Genomic DNA, 23,463 nt, shown 5'->3' with positions numbered 1-23,463 from the left:
TCAGGTGCTCCTAGACCATAGTTCTGCCGGTGCAGTGAACCACTCCAGACCATGAGTGCATGTGCAAGAGAACTCGACCTTCATTAAAGGACCTTAAAGCGGTTCACTGTTTCATAGGCTGAGTCTTAATTTTGAAATTAGAGCTGTCTCATTCATTCTGTCCCTGGAGGGGAAAATGCTTAGGTTGGGGGACAGTGCACAACCAGAAATAAGGGGGCAGCCTGTTGGAGAGATGCTGACTTGGCACAAGGGGAGTCTGCTCAGTCTTCCTAGAATGATGGGCATTTGATGCCAACCTGGTTTCCGGAGACCTGGGGAGCAGCAGATTAGAGGGCCAGAGTGAGAGCCGGACAACACCTAGGGTGGCCAATTCTGGACTTGAAACCGTAGAGCAGACAGGGTAAGAAGCTCCTGGAATCTGGCCCCTCCTTGGCCCCTTTCCCTCCTGTGTTGAGCCTTGGAAGAACCCTGCTCTGTAATCAGCATCTTTGTCTTTCCATTTTTTCTAGTTTTGTTTTTGATTAAGTATCCCCACCTTGTGGACAATTAAATGTGGAAGCTAATGATCTTTTAAAAAATCTTTTAATATACGCTAAGAGCCTCTTAGCTTTTGAGAGGCTATAAAAGGACAAGGGAGAAAATGGCTTCTTCTCCTAAATTTAGAAAGAAGGATGATCATCTGGCTGATCTAAAGCAGAAGTTGCAAACTTTTTCTTAAAGGGCTAGCTAGGAAGTGTTTTCAGCTTTGAGGGCCCTAAGATCTCCCCTCGACTCTGCCATCGTTATGCAAAAACAGCTTTGACAAAACAGAAATGAATGGGTCGGATTTGGCCCCTGGGCTGTAGTTTGCTGACCCCTGATCTACAGAACAGAGGACATAAGGGATCCATATGTTTAAAATCAGAAATTTCCTAAGAAAGACTTCCAAGGAGTGAAACAGCTACAAAGGAATGCACGGTTCTCACCCCGGCATTCATCTCTTCCTTGTCTCTTGTAAGGAAGAACGAACTAATTATACATCACTATGGTAGGTGGTTTACAGGTGTCACCTCATTTCAGCCAGGTACCAGTCTAGGTAGCAGGTGTTGTTATTGTCCCATTAAAGCACAGAGAAGCTAAGTCACTTGCCCAGGGTCCTCCCAGCTTGTAAGTGACAGAACCAGAATCCAAACCCAGACTCTTGGCTACCCTGTTACTGTATTTTTCTTGAATTATATCTCTAGAGAGAATATAATTTCAAACATATTTGTAAAAGACTTAAAAGCATCCACAAATAGGATGAAAAGCAGGTTTTCTACTTTCCATATCCCAGTAGAAAATTAAAACAAAAGGAAACATATTGCCTATCACAAAAGACAAAGGAAATAGGACACCATGTGGAAGCATCAGAAATTGACAACAGTAAGACAAACATATTAGTTATGATAATAAAGTAATTAAACTCCCTATTAGAAGACAAAGACTCTCAAACTGGGTTTAAAAAAATATGCTGTTTAAAAGAAATACATGGGAAAAAAGGAGATAAATTATCTACAGTGAGTATGTATTTTCATTTTTAAAGTAATACTTGGTAGTTGTAAAAAATGTAAACAATACACAAGTGCAAATAAAGTTATAGTGGAAATATTCATTTCCTAATCCCACTCCCCGGAGAAAAATGGCGTAACACTTTGGTGTAGACACGTCCACATTTTTTTCTCTCTGTATGTAAAATAAATGTGTTATTTTTATAATTTTTTTTAAAAGTCTTCTAAAAAAGAAAGGTCAGTTCTCCCCACTCCCCCAAGAGGAGTCTAAGTGATGGTGGTAGTTCATTTAGGCCTCTGAGGAAGAAGGGTAGTTACTGCATTTCTAACATTATTTCATTTAATCTTCTTGTCACTCTTGTGAGAAAGATTATTATGCCCTATGCATGAGAAATCTGCAAACCATCAAGGTGAATTGACTTGCCTGCGATTACCCAGCTAGTAATAATTGAGCACTTACTATGTGCTAAATACTAGGCCAAGTGCTTTACATACATTGTTCTATTACATCTTCATGACGACCCTACAGAGGAGGTACTGTTATGATCCTCACTTCACAGATAAGGAAACTGAAGCACAGAGTGGCTAAGTAACTTGACCAAGATCACACAGCTAAGTGAACGGGAGAGTCAGGATTCAAATCCAGATATTTTGATACCAAATGATCACTTTGAACCACCAAATACAGTCTGACTCCAAAGTTCATTCTCCTTTTGTTCTGCCACAGTATGGTGGAGGATAGGTGGTGAGGGGTGTGGGGCGGGGTAGTGGGGAGGCAGCGCTGGAGGGAGTCAAGGAAAAAGCTTCCACTGCTTCTAGATATTCACACTGAGACCCCTTTGAGGGCAGTAGCCAGGGGGTGGGGGGGGGCCTTCCCGTGTCCACCCATAGTGGTTAGAAATGGAGGCTCTGGAGACAGACTGCCTGTGTTTAAATCCTGGCTCTGCTGCTTCCCTGCTGTGTGTTTCTGGACCAGTTACCTAAGCCCTCTGTACCCGTTTCCTCGACTAGGAAATGAGGCTAACGCCAGTACCCACCTTAAAGTTTGCTGTGAGGGTGAACATACAGGAAAAGCAGAAGCACATATCAATTAGCATGCGGCTTGTGAGGGCTCAGGGAGCACGAGTTCCCGGCATCACTCTATTCCATCACCACCCCCATCTGCCCTTTGCCTCGTACACCTATAGCATCCAAGGTCAGGAGAGGTGGATCCTCCCTCACAGGGGACACCAGCCCCTCATCAGAAGCCCAGCGCATTAGCCATCTCATGCTGCCATAACAACATACCACAAACTGGGTGGCATAAACAACAGAAATGTGTTTTCTCATGGTTCTGGATACTGGAGGTCCAAGATCAAGGAACCAGCAGGGTTGCTTTCTCCCGACACCTCTCTCCTTAGCTAGCAGATGGCCATCTTCTTGCTGTGTCCTCACATGGCCTTTTTCTCTGTGTACATGCACTCCTGATGTTTCTTCTTCTTGTAAGGACACCGGTCCTTTTGGATTAGGTCCCTCCCTTATGCCCTCATTTCACTGTCGTTATGTCCTTAAAGGCCCATCTCCAAAGCCAGTCACATGGGAGTTAAGGTTTCAACCTATGAATTTGAGGAGGCACAAAATGCAGTATTTCGTTCCTTCCACAAACTATTTATTGAGCACCTACTCTGTGCCAGGCACTGGGATAAGGCACTGGGTACCTCTTTTGTCTTATTGCTGAATTCTTCTCCCTGTTCAAGGCAGGACCCTCTCCTCTTTTTCTGTCTTTTCCGTGTGTGTGTGTGTGTGTGTGTTTATCTATGTGTATATCCTTCTTTTCACCCTAACAATTTTAATGGAAAATTTCAAACAGAGAGAATAGTATAGCGAACCCCACGTACCCAACACCTGGCTTCAACAATTATAAACTCATGGCCTATTTCATTTCATTCATACCCTCTGCATTACCAGTATCTCCCACCATTACCCTGCTCTGGGATTATTGTGAAGCGAATTTCAGGCATAATATTTCATGCACAACATTTTAGTGTATGTTTCTAATGGATGGAAAGAACTCCTTAAAACAGAACCACCATGCTATTATCTTAAAATTATGAAAATAATTACTTAATACAATCAAGTTTCCATGATTATCTATCTAACCCTTTCTTTCATAGTATTTTTTAAAAAGTCAGAGCCCCTGGGGGCTTCCCTGGTGGCGCAGTGGTTGAGAATCTGCCTGCCAATGCAGGGGACACGGGTTCGAGCCCTGGTCTGGGAGGATCCCACATGCCGCGGAGCAGCTGGGCCCGTGAACCACAACTGCTGAGCCTGCGCGTCTGGAGCCTGTGCTCCGCAACAAGAGAGGCCGCGATAGTGAGAGGCCCGCGCACCGCGATGAAGAGTGGCCCCCACTTGCCGCAGCTAGAGAAAGCCCTCGCACAGAAACGAAGACCCAACATAGCAATCAATCAATCAATCAATCAATCAATCTTAAAAAAAAAAAAAAAAAAGTCAGAGCCCTAGGGAAGCTGATATGTCTCAAGTCCTTTTTAATCTGTAGGTGTCTGCCCACCCTCTTGCGATATTTTTGTTGGGGAAGCCAGGTTGTTTATCCTGAGGAGTCTCCTGCAGTCTGAATTTTGGCAATTACGTCCCTAGGAGGTTGCTCAACATGATCCTCCCTCTCTTATATTTCCTTTAATTGGCAGTAAGGTCTAGAAGCCTAATCAGATTCAGGTTCTGGTGTTTGGCCAGAATATTTTATAGGCAGGGCTCTGTGCCTCTATCAGATGCATGTAATGTCTAGTTGTTTCTCTTTGGGTGATGTTAGGAGCCATCAGTTTTCATAGCCTAGAGATTACAAAATGGTAACATTCTATCTCTTCTTTTATAAGCTGGAATACTTATGGAAAACTTGCCCTGATCAACTATTTGGTTACCCTGAGGTATAGTTCATACAGGAAAGACAGGAGAAATACTTAATTATTTTCCTTTATTTACCAGTTTTCATATTAATGGGTTGACTCTAACGTCTTCCAAAGTTGAACGTTTTTTTAATATCATTACAATCCAAAGGATTGAAACATATTTTATGCATTTAAATCCATTGCAGTTATTACTGTAGTCAACGCTCAAATTGTCCCATTGGCCGGCGGGAGCCTTTTGAAATTGGCCCAACCTCATCTTGTACATTTTCTGTCCCTGACCTAAAATCAGCTGTTTCTCCAAGGAGTCCTGGTTCCTTTTAGTGAGAAATGATATTCAGAATATGGGCACTGGCTCTGCTTATTACTATTGAGTAGGTCCTTATTTCTAAGCCTTTTCAATGAACAGAGCTAAGAAATATTTTTTGAAAGATAAAATGCATCATGGGTTCATTTCATTTCAAATGTAAGAACATTTTTTCTTTTTCACTGAACTTCCTTGATGTCATATCTTTATCTTCTTTCACTCTTGCTGGTAATCCCAGTTCTCAACACCAACATAATTTCCCATTCCTTAATATACACCCAGGAGTCTCAAATTGTAATACCAGTACTACCAACAGCAGTACGATTATTGAAAATCGTTTTTGTGTTTTTCCTTTCAATTCTTCTTGTCTGTACATCCTACTAGGGATGGACTATCAAATTACTGTGTTTTAAAATCTCTTTAACTAGTTTCTTCATGTATGATTATGCTAACAGCTGATACAGTATTATATTCATTTATTTTACACCGCTTTTAAGTTTTGAGAAATTGCTTATCAAATTTAAATCTTTTTTCATTAGGTAAAATATTTACATAGTTCCAAAGCTAAACCTCTAAAAGAAGGTATATTCTGAGAAAGTCTAACTTCTACCTCTATCCTCTCTACCCTGGCCCCTCCCTCCATCCATAGGTAATCTTTTGCATTTTGAGTTTGCCCTTTCATTGACTGTTAATATGAGAAAATATGTGTGTGTCTCCCACCCTTTTCTTAGATAAATGGAATCATTACCCTTGCTTTTACTGCTGTATCTTGCTTTTATTCACTTAATAAAATATTCTGGGGACCACTCCATGACCTTATATAGAATAATCCTTATTCTTGTTTTATAGCTGCATAAATAGTCCATGTTGTTGATTGCCCCAATTCATTTAGTCAGCTCCCTATTGCTGAGCATTCTGGCTGTTTCCATTCTTTGGCTGTTATAAATAGTACTGCGTTATGTAGCCTGGTACATATATATGTCTTTGCATATTTTTGCCAGTGTATCTTTAGGACAGAGTTCTAGAAGTAGAGTTGCTGGGTGAGAGAATAAATGCCTATGAATTTTGCTGGATGCTACCAAATTTCCCTGCGTAGGGTTTGTGCTCTTTTGCATGTCCAGCAGGAAAGTACTAGAATTCCTGCTCTCCCTCGGCTTCACGAGTCATCAGACTTTTTGCATTTTCCCTACCTGATGGATGAGAAATAATTTCTCGGTATAGTTTTGATTTGTATTTATTTTCTCAGTAAGAGGGAGGTTGAGCATCGTCTCAAATGTTAAAGAGACACTGCACTTAGGAATCCTTCCCTCCTTCTCCCTGCCTGGCAACCACCACCCTGGGATATGAAGATTGACTAGAGAGAGTGAAGGACTGAATAAATGGAGAGGTTGTTTGCCAATCACCTGAGCAGAGAAGAGAGGAACTAGCCAAAGTGATAAAATGACACAGCAGAGAAAGAAAACAAATGGTGGCCACCAAAGGAAAGATTTGAGTTTCCTTCTCTGGAAAGTTTAGATAGGGCTTTGTTGATGTATATGACTGAATAGAGAGTAGCCTTGTCGGGCAACGGTGACTCTGTGATCTATGGCTTCCTGCAAAGTGAGTGACAACATCGCAGTCCAGCAGCCAAAGAGGCTGGGCCTGTGCTGAATGGGAGCCAAGAGAGAGTCCCCACTCTCTTCTGAGGCTCTGTGCCTACCTGGGGACCCAGGAACATCGCAGCAGGCATGCCCCTCCCCACCTCCAAGGTCTGGAAGAGTAGAGCAAACTATTAGTAGTTTCAGTGCCATGGATGGATGGGTTTTGAAAACAGGTTACTCAGGAAATAACAATACCTATAGGCAATTTATGCTTTCAATGTTTGATAGAGGTGCTATGTAATTTCTCAGCTTCTCCAAGCCTCAACTTACTGAAAATGGGATAATAATCCCCGCCTATAAAATCAGGATAATAATGGTTATATACCTTTTAATGTTGCAATTGTCCCATGGATAATCCACATTAAGCCCAACACATAGTAAACTCGATAGCAGTGAGCTCATACCTATCAGCTGTGGTTGTCATGCTATTATGTGCTGCAGGGGGATTTGGAGACAGAGGTCTTGAGGTTAAATCTCTGCTCTAACTTTTTTAGCTCTTGATCTAGTCTATCAGACTACTTAGCCTCAGTTTTCTCCTCTGTAAAATGGGGATAACTTCATAAACGCTGCGCACATTTAAATGAGATAACACGTGGGATGGATTGGGTGGGATGGATTGGGAGATTGACATTGATGTATGTACACTACTATGTATGAAGTAGATGGCTGGTGAGGGCCTACTGTGTAGCACAGGGGGAAAAAAAAGAAGGTACAGTCTGTTTGCAGGACATATATTAAGTTAACCTTAAAAATGCATTCCAACATACATTAGATGCAGACAAGTACTGTTTGATTCCACTTATATGAAGTACCTAGAATAGTCAAAGTCATAGAGACAGAAAATACCTTGGTAGATGCCAGGGGCAGGAGGGTGGAGGGCGTGGGGAGGAGGCATGGGGGGTTACTGTTTAATGGGGACAGAGTTTCAGTTTAGGAACGTGAAAAATCCAGGAGGTGGATGATGGTGAGAGTTGCACAACAGTGTGAATATACTTAGTGCCACTGAACTGAACAGTTAAATATGGTTAAAATAGTATGGTTTATATTGTGTGACTTTTACCACAATAAAAAAATTTTTTTTAAATGAGATAACACGTGTAAAGCAGGTAGCATCGTAAGTCATCAGTATGAGTTGCCTACTATTAACATCATTATTATTCTTTTCTTTGTTAGTTAAACTTTCTAATATAATTTACTATTAAGAATGCTTGACAATTCTTTTAGATATTTTTAGGAAGGTTACAGAATTGAGAGAGGAAAGGTGTGGTACATTTGGCTATGTTTTATGAGACTGATTACTTGGGGAAATTTGCAAAAATTTGCAGAGATAGGAATGTCGGTAGTTCCTTATCCCCTTTCCTTTCCAGTCTTGTTCAGCGCATTTGGGGCATCTGGTAGCACCGCAGTAAGGGGATCCCAAGGAAGCAGGGTTTCTTTTAAAACTGGGGTGCTGCTTAGGGTATGATCTCTGGTTTTATGCTATCTTCCTAGGTCTGAATCCAAGTTCTACCACTTGCTAACCCTAGTTAGCAAAGGCTAGTTACTTAATCTCCATAAGCCTCCACTTTCTTAGCTGTAAAATGGAGTAAATAATAGCACCCGCCTCACAGGATTTGTGTTTTGTGAAGATCAAACCTGATAGACATGTGAAGCTCAGCGTGTGACAGGAGCGGGCTCTCAGTCCATGGCCGTGGTGGTGACAGTGGCAGTGGCTTTGGTGCTGGTGGTGATCAATGGCCTCGTTATCAGTCTCAGGGAGGGAGGTGCCTTATCAGGGTGGGCGAGGTTAGACTGTACTAACAAACAACCGCAGAATCTCAGTGGCTTAAAAACAGGAGTTTCGCTCTCACACAGACTACTCAGGCTACATGTATGACCTGGGTCACGGGGCTCTGCTCCTCAGGGTCACTTAGACGCCCAGGCTGATGGTACCTCCTTCTAGACTTTCACAGTCACAAGCTGCAGATCACACGCTGGCTCTTCACGTCCCCATGTGGACGTGACACGCCTCACTTTCACCCTCGATTGATTGGTCAAGGCAGTCACGTGGCCTAGCCTACACAGACACAAAAGGGTGGACAATGAAATCCAACCACGTGGCCTGAAGGCAGAGCACTGGAGCAGCTCTAATGACCACCACGGGGCCAAGGGTCTGGTTGCAGGAAGAGGCAGGAGTGCTGGGAAAGATGGGAGAGAATGGAATGGGAAACTGAGGGATGAGAACATGGGCAGAGAGAGACCAAAGGACTGAGATAACAGGGTTTGCAAGCTCAGAGCCAGCGTGATGGGTGCCTGAACCCTGGGGGTCTTGTGGCTTTGCCTGCCGTGACTACACTCATCCTTCCATCCACTCATTTATTCATTCAAGCAATGGTCACTGAGGGACAGCCGTGTGCCAAGCACTAGGCTAAGGGCTGGGGGTTCCGAGTGGCATAAGACAAATTGTACGGCCTCTGCCCTCAGGGAGCTCGCAGTGGAGCGGGCTGTGTGCTCCTGGGCCAGAGCACCGGGTGCCAGCTGTGCCAGGGTGGGCCGGGCTTATGCCTCTGCCAGAGGCCTGATGATTGAGTCAGGAACAAAGAGAGAACCAGTGTGACCCAAATATTAGTTGTACTTCAACACTTCTAGAATGGCAAAGGACTTTGTTTAAACGATTCTTTTCATTCCTCCTCTCTGGCCCTTCATAAAACTCCAAGTGAGGGCTTCCCTGGTGGCGCAGTGGTTGAGAATCTGCCTGCTAATGCAGGGGACACGGGTTCGAGCCCTGGTCTGGGAAGATCCCACATGCCACGGAGCAGCTGGGCCCGTGAGCCACAACTACTGAGCCTGCGCGTCTGGAGCCTGTGCCCCGCAATGGGAGGGGCCGCGATAGTGAGAGGCCCGCGCACCGCGATGAAGAGCGGTCCCTGCACCGCGATGAAGAGTGGCCCCCACTTGCCGTAACTAGAGAAAGCCCTCGCACGAACTGAAGACCCAACACAGCCAAAAATAAAGAAAGAAAGAAATAAAGTAGCTATAAAAAAAAAAAAAAAACTCCAAGTGATACAACTGGACATATCCGTAAAGGACCCCAAAGACAGAACTCACAGTTTATACAGTTTATGTAATTCTCCATAAAAACAAAAACAATACTTGCTGGCAGACACGTTTTATAGAGAGATGTTTTTGTTTATTTATTTGTCCCCCCAAGAAACCTGCTTCTCTCCCTTCTGTCCCCCCAGCTCCCTGCGGTGGTCATCTGACTTCGCCCAGTGGCACTATCCTGTCTCCGGGCTGGCCTGGCTTCTACAAGGATGCGCTGAGCTGTGCCTGGGTGATTGAAGCCCAGCCAGGCTACCCCATCAAAATCACCTTCGACAGGTGCTTGTAACCACAACCTGGGGGTGGGGATGAGGAGTGATATCTCTGCCGTGGTGTGGGAGGGAAGCTGGGGTGGGTGACGGACCAGCACCGATGCTGGAATGTCAACAAGGTCAGAAGACACTCGAGTGGCTGCCCTGGGTGGGGTGGGGGCAGGCTGCACTGGCTTCGCCCTTGGCCTTGGTTCCATCTCAGTAGTGGGGTCTGCGATGTTTAGGGGACTATTAGTATCTGAGGAGCATAGCCCTGACACTTCCAGTGTGGGAAGGTGGTCTTCCTCACCTCTGACCCAAATCCTGCTCGTATGCCCCACTTCTAACTCCCACCCTGGCTGTGCCCCTCGGGTGGGGGAAGTAGCCACCCAAGTATGAACACAAACTTCTTGTAGACAAAGCGTTCGTGGCCTAGAATAGCCGTTGCAAACTTTTCTGTGAAGGGCCAGGTAGTAAATACTTTAGGTTTCATGGGACACTTGCTGATATCTGTTGCATAGTCTTTGCTTTTTTTTTAAAAAAAAATACTGCTTTATAAATGTAAAAACCATTCTTAGCCCTTAGGCCATACAAGAACAGACTCTAGACCAGAATTGGCCCTGGGGCTGTAGTTTACTGACCCCTGGCCTAGAACATTCTGACTCCCATGAGGCTAGTCACTGCGCCTCTAGGTCTGAAGATGGGTCACAGCCCAGGCCACAGAGAGGACTGGGAGAGCCGCATCCAACCGCAGGAGGAGGAGGAGGAGGAGGAGGGTTCAGCACAGTAGGGAAGGTCCTCCCACATCTCCAGTAAATGTGTGCAGATTATACTAAAGTATCCCAGCCTGCCAAAATCCAGTTGTTCTGAAGCCCAGGTCAGGCAGGGCCTTTTGTCATTTGCAAATTAATGAAGTTTCTCAAGACGTCTTCATTTCCATCTTCGGCAGATTTAAAACTGAGGTCAACTATGACACTCTGGAAGTGCGAGATGGACGGACGTACTCGGCGCCCTTGATCGGAGTTTACCATGGGACCCAGGTCCCCCAGTTCCTCATCAGCACCAGCAACTACCTCTACCTCCTCTTCTCTACCGACAAGAGTCACTCGGACATCGGCTTCCAGCTCCGCTATGAGAGTGAGTGTCGGGGCGTCAGTGACAGGGTCGGCCGCGCGGGGAAAGGACCAAGGGCTGAGCTCCGCCAGGAGGCCCCGCTCGGCCGCGTCCCCGTGGCATTCTCAGTTAGGCTGTGCTCCTCGGGAGGTGCTTCTTGTTCTCAACATCTCTCAGAGCTCAACTTTAGAAAGAATGGAAGGTCCCCCTCTGTGTGCAGATGACTGGACGCCGCCATGCTGGACACTCTGGGGACAGAGTGCGTGACAGATGGTGACGTTGAAGTGAGACGTCATCTCCTGCTCCCTCACCCTCTCTCATCACCTGCATTCATTGCTGGTGCCTCCATTGAAAGAGCTTGTTGATTCAGTTCTTTGCAGACCACTCTAGTAACTTAGGGCCGACAGCACCATGAGGAAGAGGGTTGTTTTCTTACCCGTGTTCGTATCCATAGCCCTTAGCATGGCGTCTAAGCCACAGGGGGACACTTCACTGATGGTTACTGAATGAATGATGAATGAACAAATGATGAAGACCACTTGTTCTCCCTGACAGATGGGCCTTCAGATACCCTCAGCAGATACTGACAGCCGCATTTGAGGAGGGGGCAGATGACAACTCCAGCCTTCTCTCACTCAGGGCTCTCTCCCCCCTCCCTTTGTGAGTCAGCTGGGGTCCCTCTACGCTCACAGTGAGCTTCCAGCTGTGGGCTCTCTATTCCAGCTATAACACTGCAGTCAGACCACTGTCTGGATCCAGGGATCCCCGTCAATGGGCAGCGTCATGGGAATGACTTCTACGTGGGCGCCCTGGTGACCTTCAGCTGTGACTCGGGCTACACGCTAAGCGACGGGGAGCCCCTGGAGTGTGAGCCCAACTTCCAGTGGAGCCGGGCCCTGCCCAGCTGTGAAGGTGAGACATACCAGCAGGGGGCGCTAAAGTAGAGGACTCCTTTCCTGCCCTGAAAACACAGGCACTGACCCCCTTGACCCTGTCAGTGAGGGTTGGAGGTTTGGACGAGATGGGGGCTGGGATCCCAGGGGGACTGTGGGGGAAGCTCCCTGGTCCGCTCCAGTCTTTCAGTGCCCGCTTCCCTCCTCTCCAGCTCTCTGCGGTGGCTTCATTCAAGGCTCCCGTGGGACCATCTTGTCACCGGGGTTCCCTGATTTCTACCCCAACAACTTGAACTGCACCTGGATTATCGAAACATCGCATGGCAAGGGTAAGTGTTTAGGCCCATGGCAGGTATTGGGATGCAATGTGGTCAGGGCCCCAAGGTCCCCAGGTCAAGATGACCTCAATGGGAATCTCCCTCTCTAGTGACCTCTGGGCTTAGTCTGAATTTTTCTCACCAACCAGAAAACTCCCAGAACCTTCCTATCTCTTTGAATCACAGAACTCATTCAACAAATATTTTTCAAACCTAAAATCTCCATTCTGGAAGAGATCGTAGAGATTACCAGCTCTCAAACCTACTTAATTCGGTCGGGAATCTTCTCCAGATCACTCCGCACAAGATGGCAACACACCTTCTGTCTAAACACCCCCCGTGGTGGAGAGGTGACCAACCCACTCAACAAAGGGGCACCTATTCTCATTTTCTGCTAGATCTGACCCCTCCTAATAACCTGAGACTGAGTTCCTTTTACTGAGCCCAGCCCTGGAGGAACATAGGCTGCCTCTGCTCCCCGTTCCTCACATCCAGCCTTCAGGTATTGTACGTGGCAATCCTCTTCTCACTGAACTCACACTGTTCCTCAGAGGAGTGTTTTCATATTCCTCACCAGGCTGGCCTCTTGCCCTACCTTCCCTGGCATAAATGACCTTTGGGAGTCCCAAGTTCAAAGTAAGGGTGCTGACTACAAATAAACATTAACTAATATACTCTTTCACTCCACAAATATTGATTGAACTCCACCTATGCGGCAGACCCTGGGGCTGGGAATACACAGTGACCAGGCAGAGATGGCTTCTACCCTCAGAAGCTTGCTCCGAAGTTCATCTAGAGTCAAGGTTCTTCATTTTTTTTGTTTTTTGTTTTTAACATCTTTATTGGAGTATAATTGCTTTACAATGGTGTGTTAGTTTCTGCTTTATAACAAAATGAATCAGTTATACATACACATATGTCCCCATATCTCTTCCCTCTTGCGTCTCCCTCCTTCCCACCCTCCCTATCCCACCCCTCTAGATGGTCACAAAGCACCGAGCTAATCTCCCTGTGCTATGCAGCTGCTTCCCACTAGCTATCAATTTTACGTTTAGTAGTGTATACATGTCCATGCCACTCTCTCACTTTGTCACAGCTTACCCTTCCCCCTCCCCATATCCTCAAGTCCATTCTCTAGTAGGTCTGTGTCTTTATTCCCATCTTGCCCCTAGGTTCTTCATGACCTTTTTTTTTTTTTCTTAGATTCCATATATATGTGTTAGCATACGGTATTTATTTTTCTCTTTCTGACTTACTTCACTCTGGAGAGGGTGTGGAGAAAAGGGAACCCTCTTGTACTGTTGGTGGGAATGTAAATTGATACAGCCACTATGGAGAACAGTATGGAGGTTCCTTAAAAAACTAAAAATAGAACTACCATATGACCCAGCAATCCCACTACTGGGCATATACCCTGAGAAAACCATAATTCAAAAAGAGTCATGTACCAAAATGTTCATTGCAGCTCTATTTACAATAGCCAGGACATGGAAGCAACCTAAGTGTCCATCAACAGATGAATGGATAAAGAAAATGTGGCACATATATACAATGGAATATTACGCAGCCATAAAAAGAAACACAATTGAGTTATTTGTAGTGAGGTGGATGGACCTAGAGTCAAGGTTCTTAACGCAGTTTGGCAAATACTCTAATTTTAGACCCCTACACTAGAGGTTTAGATTTTCTATGTTGGAGGTGGAAACCAGGCAACTATGTTTTTAGAACACTTCACTAGTAACTGTGATGCGTGCCTTTAAATAAGAACCTCTGATCTAGAAGAATTAATGTGTAGAAAAGCCAAGAAAATCTTTAAAGGGAAGAGTAACCCTTCCAGATATTAAAATGTTATAATGGGATAAAATAATTTTAATGATGTGGTATGAGTATAGGAGTGGACACACAAATCAGTGAGGGAGAATAACGATCCAGAAATATATTCCCCTGTGTGTGTGTGTGTGTGTGTGTGTGTGTGTGTATGTGTGTGTGTGAGAGAGAGAGAGTGTGTGTGTATGTGTGTGCGAGAGAGAGACAGTCTTCAGTATATGATTAAAGTGTCATTTCCAATCCATTAAAGAGAGGATGGATTATTTAATAAATGGTTTTAAAACAGTGGGCTTAACCATTTGGGAAAAAGAAAAAGCCAAATCATACCTCATGCATTTATCCACAAATTCTAGTGCTAGAAGGATATGAAAGTCTAACCTCAGGTGGGACTTACTTAAAGAGTAGCACCAAAAGTAGAATCCATGAAGGCAAAGACTGTTAGATTTGATTAAATAATAGTTTGAATAGATTTATGGTTTTTTAAAATAAATATATGAATATTCAAAATATTCATGTAAAATATTCAAATAGTTAATGGACAAAAATATTTGCAACCTATGTAATCATCTAAGGACCACGAACCTGATGCATAAAGAGCTCTTAACATTTTTTTAGAAAAATATGCCTGATCTACAGGGCTATAAAATAAGCAAAGCTATAAACACTTCGTAATAGAGGAAATACAAATGAAAAGACCTCGACTGCCCCTAACAATTTTAAAAATGCATATTCACCCAGTAAATGAAATGCCATTTCCCTTTTCAAGTCAGCAGAGAACATCGCAACAGTGTAACAGTGTGGGGAACAGTGTAGAGACACGAATACTATTCGTCGGTGCTGCCATCCTGCGAAACTGCTAAAACTTTCCAGAGGATGATTCAGCAATGAATCAGAAGCCTTAAGAATATACGTGCCCCTGGTACTTCCCTGGTGGCGCAGTGGTTAAGAATCCGCCTGCCAATGCAGGGGACACGGGTTCAAGCCCTGGTCCGGGAAGATCCCACATGGCACGGAGCAACTAAGCCCATGCGCCACAACTACTGAGCCTGCGTTCTAGAGCCCGCGAGCCACAACTACTGAAGCCCATGCGCCTAGAGCCCGTGCTCCGCAACAAGAGAAGCCACCACAATGAGAAACCCGCGCACCGCAACGAAGAGTAGCCTCTGCTCGCCACAACTAGAGAAAGCCTGCGCGCAGCAACGAAGACCCAACACAGCCAAAAATAAACTAATTAATTAATTAATTTTTTTTAAAAAAAAGAATATACGTGCCTCTGGACCCAGCAGTTCTACTTCTTGGAATTTATCTGAAGAAAATAAATAAACTGTACATCAAGATTTAGCTACAAGGTTGTCCCCTAAAACACTTTATTAATTGAAAAACTAGTAACAACCCGCGCACCGCAACGAAGAGTAGCCTCTGCTCGCCACAACTAGAGAAAACCCGTGCACAGCAGCGAAGACCCAGTGCAGCCATTAATTAATTAAATTTATTAAAAAATAAAAAAATTAAGCAAGGATATGTGCATAGAAAACAGTCTGAAGAGCTATGCCCCCAAAGGTTAATATTAGTTGTCTCTTATTTTCATCTTTTGACTTTTTCCTAATTTTGAGCACTAAATATGTATTCCATGTAAAGTATACTATTTGTATAAAAAAAGAAAATTTGAACGAAAAGTCACTTATAATCCCACCTCATGTATTTAAGCACTGTCACTCTTGCCTTTAATAGGCCTGGTATTTAGCCGGGATTAGGACAGCCTGGAGCTTCTTGGGCAAGACAGGACTCTCTGGCAGTCAGGGCAATGCGGGGCTGGCCCCTTTTTCCCACAGTATTGTTCCCGAGGAGAGGAGAGAAGGAGGCAGCGTCCTTGTTCATCCTGCAGAGCTGTTTCCACCAAGCCTGGTCCAGAGTTGGCCATTGCCAGAGCCAGAAGCTACTCTATGGCATCAAGAGGGAAAGAAAGGCAGCCCCCTGTGATCCCTAGAGTAACGACCCTCTATAGTCATGATTCTCTCTGCGTCTGACGTCTGTAATTATAGGGGTGTATGTTCCTCTTTGCCTTTCTACCTGTGTCTTTCCTTAGAAGTCAATGCAGTTCAACAAATTTTTAACAAATGCTTGTTTGACACTTGCGCTTGCTGTAGGTGCTAGGCAAACACACGGGAACAAATCCTCTGGCGCTGCCTGCCTTGTAGTCTAGTGGTAGAGATCCAGCCTAAAGAGACCTCTCAATGTACCATGGTCAATTCTGGGATAGAGCAGACACAGGTGGGGAGTTGAGACTTAGGCCAGTCTTCAAGGATGAACAGGAATTAGCCAGGATGAGAAGTGTTCCAGGCAGAGAATCAACAAGAGGTCACTGATGTATAACCAGGTCACTTCTTCCTTAGAACCATTTAAAGGCTTCATCAGACCCTAAGCATTGAGCCCCAAAGTATAAAATAGCTAGCATGGCCTTATAGCCCTGGCTTACCTTTCTCAGCCTCCTTCTGAGCCCTCTAAACACTAAGTTCTAGCTACACTGAACTTCTTTCAGTTCCTAGAACTTCTTAGGCTTTCGTTGTCCTCTAGAGCTTTGCACAATGGGACAACTTTCTTCTCCTGGAACACTTCCTGTCCCCGCATCATCTCCACCATTCCCTTTGCCTGGCCAGCTCCTCATCCTTCTGAACTCACTTCCTCTACTGAACCTTCCCGACCCCCTGCCCCCAGCGTTAGGTCTGGGTGGGGCTCCCGTCCACAGGCTCCTATGTGACCCTGTTCCTTCCCAATACCAGATTTCTCCCCACTGTATGGAACTTGGCATCCTCGTCATCTGTCCCCCGGACCAACTCCAAGCTCTTTCAGAGAAATCTCTGCCTTGCTTCCTGCAATTTCCCCAGCTGCTGGCTTCATGCCTGGCACATAAGAAATTCCAGAAATATCTATATGAATTGAATTAAAGTGAACTCAGACCCTTCTCCAGAGGGCACCCCTCAGGCTCTGCTTGTAACAGTATCTCGGGCTAACAGACCTATGGAGGCTGCTGACTCCGATTGCTCCCTACCAGGTAGAAGTCCAGGTGGGGAAACTGAAAACTCTGTGAAATTCAGAATTGTTCAACTTACCACATGCCCAGCCCAAGGGAACAGCCAGTTCAGGAGTCCAGATAGCGTGCCCTTGCTAAGACCCCAGGCCTGACATCTTTTAACCCACAAGGCTGTCTGGGAGTTAGATGAACTGAGTACTAAGAATGCCTACTGTGTGCCAGGCACTGTGCTGTGGGCTTTGCATGTGCTGCCCCAGGTGTTCCTCTCTCCAAGGATCAAATGTCACCTAAAGGCGCGGAGCAACTTTGGCCCAGACACTTTCGCTGGTAGACAGGCTTTTGACACAGGTCTGCCTCCCTCCAAATCCCCTCCTTTCCCATGGCCCTGCCCTTTCTGCTCCAGTGTGGTGTTAATGTCCTTTGCACGATTCTGCATGGTTCCCTCCAGTGGAGTCTTCGTTTGTGTGTGCATCTGTCACGCCAAATCTGGATTCAAAGTCCAACACAGGGCCTATTTCTGTGACAATGTCTTCATTTTCACACAATGGCCAAAAGAGCCCCAAGCAATCAGCATAGCTGGGAAACCCAGGAGTTTCATCTCAGTTGTTTACTTATCCTTAGAATCCTTGCCAAACGTTTACTCCTTTGGAGGGGCTGTATTTGCATGCTGGAAAAACAGGGTAAAGGCACAGTGCTTAATTCACCTTCGTTTCCGCCTGTTACTGTGTCTGACTCGTTCTCCACCCAACCCTGTGTTCCAGCTAGGAGGGAAAGACATCTATTCCACCAAGCCCCTTCCCAAGCTCTGCAGACTGAGAACAGTTTTCTCATTTGCACACGTGTTCACGTGTCGGCAGTACAGGATATGTACAGGCATACATACCCGTGGGGTTCCAAGCATGCTTACACCCCTCATGTCACAGACTGTGACCCCTGTGAAGCCTTCCCAACCCCGGAGGCGTAGTTGCCCACTCTCCCTCTGTGCCTGTCTCCTCCTCTAGACTGGGAGATCTTTCTCGGTGCTTAGCACAGGCCTGGCAGTTAGTAGGCGCTCAGGGTCTATTTCTTTGAGTAAATAGATAAATGGATGCATGTCAGCTGCCCAGGCACAGGGCATTCACAAGCTGCTTCCCTGGTCCCACCTCTACTGGGTTCTGTTCCCCCAACCCCCACCTGTAGAATCCCAAATACGCCAGATCACCAGCTTCTATCAACAGAGAGGCAAAAAAAATGAAAACATCTAAAATGCTTAAGCATTAAGACCTTGGATCTAACCATCGTTTATCAAAAATGTGCCAGTAATTAGAGAAGTATTCCTCACACTTTTATGTGCCTACATATCTCTTGGGGGATCTTGTTAGCATGCAGATTCTGGTTCAGGAGGTCTGTGGTGGAGGCCAAGATTCTGCATTTCCAACAAGCTTCCAGACAATGCCCCAGATGCTGAGGTCCGTGGACTTTGAACAGCACTTGGGTGCAGCATTCCTCGCCTACCCGAGTTCCTGCCCTGGTACATCCATGGCATGTATTCCCATGGGCACACTCACCCGTGGGTGGACGTGCATTACACATCTGTCCACCCAAGCACAACTGCCATCTGGACAAGTTCAAAAGTTGCTCTGGGTGTTAAGATCCTGCTGCTCCATAACCTTGCTCACCCCTGACCCCTGCCGCCACCTGGCCCCTCCTACCGCGGGCTCTCTTGCCATAGCGGGAGAAGCTGCCTCGTGGGGTGGTTTATTGCACAGCCTCTGCCACCAGATTGTCTCAGTTCAGAGCTCAGCTCTCCCACCTACTAGCTGGGCGACCTTGGACAAATGACTTCATCGCTTTGTGCCTTGGTTTCCTCAGGTGTAACATGGAATGAGAATAATCATACCCATGCTAGAGGGTTATTAGCAGGGTGAAATGTTTCCATATCTCCCCTTCTGATTGATAGGGGCCAACTAAAGAACAACTCAGGACAGTGACACACGTACTTAGTGCTGAATGTTATTGTCTTTATTGAGTGCTCTTAGCCCCTCCCCCTCAGTGGAGGTCCCTTCTCTTTTTCCCATCTCAGATGGGATGGCTGCCTGTCCCCTCCCCCAACAATCCCCCTCCTCCCTGTCTTCTGTTTGATGCCCCTCCTCCCGCAAGCTTCCAATCTGCCCCTTCTCTGATGACCACCCTTCCCTGCTCTGGTCCTCTTCATGCTTGTTGATTCAGCAGCTGTCCCAGATCTACTCCTGTAGTCTGACCTTAGTCCTGAACTCTAAGTCTGTACTTTCAGTTCCCACTAGCACACGCTGCCTGAATGCCAAACATGCAGGGTGTTCAAAGCCAAGGCCATTACCTTTCTACCACCTGCTCCTCTTCTTCCTATGCGTCCGACCCCAGGTCACAAAAGTCATCACTGTCCTTCAGGTCAAGATCTTTCCCATCATCCGGGGAGACCTTCAAGATGGCGGAGGAGTAAGACGTGGAGATAACCTTCCTCCCCAGAAATACATCAGAAATACATCTACATGTGGAACAACTCCTACAGAACACCTACTGAATGCTGGCAGAAGACCTCAGACTCCCCAAAAGGCAAGAAACGCCCCACGTACCTGGCTGTGTGGCTGACAGGGCCTTGGTGCTCCAACCGGGTGTCAGGCTTGTGCCTCTGAGATGGGAGAGCCCAGTTCAGGACATTGGTCCACCAGAGACCTCCTGGCTCCACATAATAAAAACTGGCGAAAGCTCTCCTAGAGATCTCCATTTCAACGCTAAGACCCAGCTCCATTCAACAACCAGCAAGCTACAGTGCTGGACACCCTATGCCAAACAACTAGCAAGACAGGAACACAACCCCACTCATTAGCAGAGAGGCTACCTAAAATCATAATAAGGTAACAGGCACCCCAAAACACACCACCGGATGCGGTCCCGCCCACCAGAAAGACAAGATCCAGCCTCATCCACCAGAACACAGGCACTAGTCCCCTACACGAGGAAACGTACACAACCCTCTGAACCAAACTTAGCCACTGGGGGCAGACACCAAAAAAAAAACAGGAACTACGAACCTGCAGCCTGTGAAAAGGAGACCCCAAACACAGTAAGATAAGCAAAATGAGAAGACAGAGAAACACACAGCAGATGAAGGAGCAACGTAAAAACCCACCACACCAAACAAGTGAAGAGAAAATAGGCAGTCTACCTGAAAAAGAATTCAGAGTAATGATAGTAAAGATGATCCAAATTCTTAGAAATAGAATGGAGAAAATACAAGAAACGTTTAACAAGGACCTAGAAGAACTAAGCAAACAAACAATGATGAACAACACAATAAATGAAATTAAAAATTCTCTAGAAGGAATCAATAGCAGAATAACTCAGGAAGAAGAACAGATAAGTGATCTGGAAGATAAAATAGTGGAAATAGCTACTGCAGAGCACAATAAAGAAAAAAGAATGAAAAGAATTGAGGACAGTCTTGGAGACCTCTGGAACAACATTAAATGCACCAACATTCTAATTATAGGGGTCCCAGAAGAAGAAGAGAAAAAGGAAGGGACTGAGAAAATACTTGAAGAGATTATAGTTGAAAGCTTCCCTAATATGGGAAAGGAAATAGTCAATCAAGTCTAGGAAGCACAAAGAGTCCCATACAGGATAAATCCAAGGAGAAACATGCCAAGACACATATTAATCAAACTATCAAAAATTAAATACAAAGAAAAAATATTAAAAGCAGTAAGGGAAAAGAAACAAATAACATACAAGGGAATCCCCATAAGATTAACAGCTGATCTTTCAGCAGAAACTCTGCAAGCCAGAAGGGAGTGGCAGGACATATTTGAAGTAATGAAAGGGAAAAACCTACAACCAAAATTACTCTAAACAGCAAGGATCTAATTTAGATTTGACAGAGAAATTAAAACCCTTACAGGCAAGCAAAAGCTAAGAGAATTCAGCACCACCAAACCAGCTTTACAACAAATGCTAAAGGAACTTCTCTAGGCAGGAAACACAAGAGAAGGAAAAGACCTACAATAACAAACCCAAAATAATTAAGAAAATGGTAATAGGAACATACATATCGATAATTACCTTAAATGTAAATGGATTAAATGCTCCCACCACAAGACATAGACTGGCTGAATGGATACAAAAACAAGACCTGTCTTGTCTACAAGAGCCTTACTTCAGACCTAGGGACACATACAGACTGAAAGTGAGGGGATGGAAAAAGATATTCCATACAAATGGAAATCAAAAGAAAGATGGAGTAGCAATTCTTATATCAGACAAAATAGACTTTAAAATAAAGACTCTTACAAGAGGCAAAGAAGGACACTACATAATGATCAAGGTAACAATCCAAGAAGAAGATATAAAAATTGTAAATATTTATGCCCCCAACATAGGAGTACCTCAATACATAAGGCAAATGCTAACAGCCATAAAAGCGAAAATCGACAGTACACAATCATAGTAGGGGACTTTAACACCCCACTTTCACCAATGGACAGATCATCCAAAATGAAAATAAATAAGGAAACACAAGCTTTAAATGATACATTAAACAAGATGGACTTAATTGATATTTATAGGACATGCCATCCAAAAACAACAGAATACACTTTCTTCTCAACTGCTCATGGAACATTCTCCAGGATAGATCATATCTTGGGTCACAAATCAAGCCCTGGTAAATTTAAGAAAATTGAAATCGTATCAAGTATCTTTTCCAACCACAATGCTATGAGACTAGATATCAATTACAGGAAAAAATCTGTAAAAAATACAAACACATGGAGGCTAAAAAATACACTACTTAATAACCAAGAGATCACTGAAGAAATCAAAGAGGAAATCAAGAAATACCTAGAAACAAATGACAATAAAAACACGACGACCCAAAACCTATGGGATGCAACAAAAGCAGTTCCAAGAGGGAAGTTTATAGCAATACAATCCTACCTCAAGAAAAAAGAAACATCTCAAATAAACAACCTAACCTTACACCTAAAGCAATTAGAGAAAGAAGAACAAAAAGACCCCTAAGTTAGCAGAAGGAAAGAAATCATAGACATCAGATCAGAAATAAATGAAAAAGAAATGAAGGAAACAATAGCTAAGATCAATAAAACTAAAAGCTGGTTCTTTGAGAAGATAAACCATTAGCCAGACTCATCAAGGAAAAAAGGGAGAAAACTCAAATCAACAGAATTAGAAATGAAAAAGGAGAAGTAACAACTGACACTGCAGAAATACAAAGGATCATGAGAGATTACTACAAGCAACTATATGCCAATAAATGGAAAACTTGGAAGAAATGGACAAATTCTTAGAAAAGCACAACCTTCTGAGGCTGAACAAGAAAGAAATAGAAAATATAAACAGACCAATCACAAGCACTGAAATTGAGACTGTGACTAAAAATCTTCCAACAAACAAAAGCCCAGGACCAGATGGCTTCACAGGCAAATTCTATCAAACATTTAGAAAAAGCTAACACCTATCCTTCTCAAACTCTTCCAAAATATAGCAGAGGAAGGAACACTCCCAAACTCATTCTATGAGGCCACCATCACCCTGATACCAAAACCAGACAAAGATGTCACAAAGAAAGAAAACTACAGGCCAATATCACTGATGAACATAGATGCAAAAATCCTCTACAAAATACTAGCAAACAGAATCCAACACCACATTAAAAGGATCATATACCATGATCAAGTGGGGTTTATCCCAGGAATGCAAGGATTCTTCAATATATGCAAATCAATCAATGTGATAAAGCATATTAACAAACTGAAGAAGAAAAACCATATGATCATCTCAATAGATGCAGAGAAAGCTTTCAACAAAATTCAACACCCATTTATGATAAAAATCTTCCAGAAAGTAGGCATAGAGGGAACTTACCTCAACATAATAAAGCCCATATATGACAAACCCACAGCCAACATCATTCTCAATGGTAAAAAACTGAAACCATTTCCTCTAAGATCAAGAAAAAGACAAGGTTGCCCACTCTCTCCACTATTATTCAACATAGTTTTGGAAGTCCTAGCCTCGGCAATCAGGGAAGAAAAAGAAATAAAAGGAATCCAAATCGGAAAAGAAGAAGTAAAGCTGTCACTGTTTGCAGATGACATGATACTATAAATAGAGAATCTTAAAGATGCTACCAGAAAGCTACTAGAGCTAATCAATGAATTTGGTAAAGTAGCAGGATACAAAATTAATGCACAGAAATCTCTTGCATTCCTATACACTAATGATGAAAAATCTGAAAGAGAAATTAAGGAAACACTCCCATTTACCCTTGCAACAAAAAGAATAAAATACCCAGGAGTAAACGTACCTAAGGAGACAAAAGACCTGTATGCAGAAAACTATAAGACACTGATGAAAGAAATTAAAGGTGATACAAACAGTTGGAGAGATATACCATGTTCTTGGATTGGAAGAATCAACATTGTGAAAATGACTATACTACCCAAAGCAATCTACAGATTCAAAGCAATTCCTATCAAACTACCAATGGCATTTTTCACAGAACTAGAACAAAAAATTCCACAATTTGTATGGAAACACA

At 44.3% G+C, this 23,463-nt stretch overlaps 1 protein-coding gene across 1 annotated transcript in view; it reads left to right on the top strand.

Annotated features, from left to right (window-relative positions):
* CSMD2 (CUB and Sushi multiple domains 2) overlaps positions 1-23,463 on the top strand; it is a 676,782-nt gene that overhangs the window by 420,044 nt on the left and 233,275 nt on the right. The window contains exons 16-19 of the mRNA XM_057529595.1: positions 9,598-9,736; positions 10,658-10,845; positions 11,545-11,733; positions 11,927-12,043. Of these exons, the coding sequence (XP_057385578.1) occupies positions 9,598-9,736; positions 10,658-10,845; positions 11,545-11,733; positions 11,927-12,043 (633 nt within the window). The remainder of the gene's footprint in view (positions 1-9,597; positions 9,737-10,657; positions 10,846-11,544; positions 11,734-11,926; positions 12,044-23,463) is intronic.

The sequence above is a fragment of the Balaenoptera acutorostrata genome, chromosome 1 (genome assembly GCF_949987535.1).
Source record: "Balaenoptera acutorostrata chromosome 1, mBalAcu1.1, whole genome shotgun sequence".
Taxonomy (NCBI): domain Eukaryota; kingdom Metazoa; phylum Chordata; class Mammalia; order Artiodactyla; family Balaenopteridae; genus Balaenoptera; species Balaenoptera acutorostrata.
The sequence above is the reverse complement of the archived record's forward strand: the minus strand, read 5'-3'. Positions and strand labels throughout refer to the sequence as shown.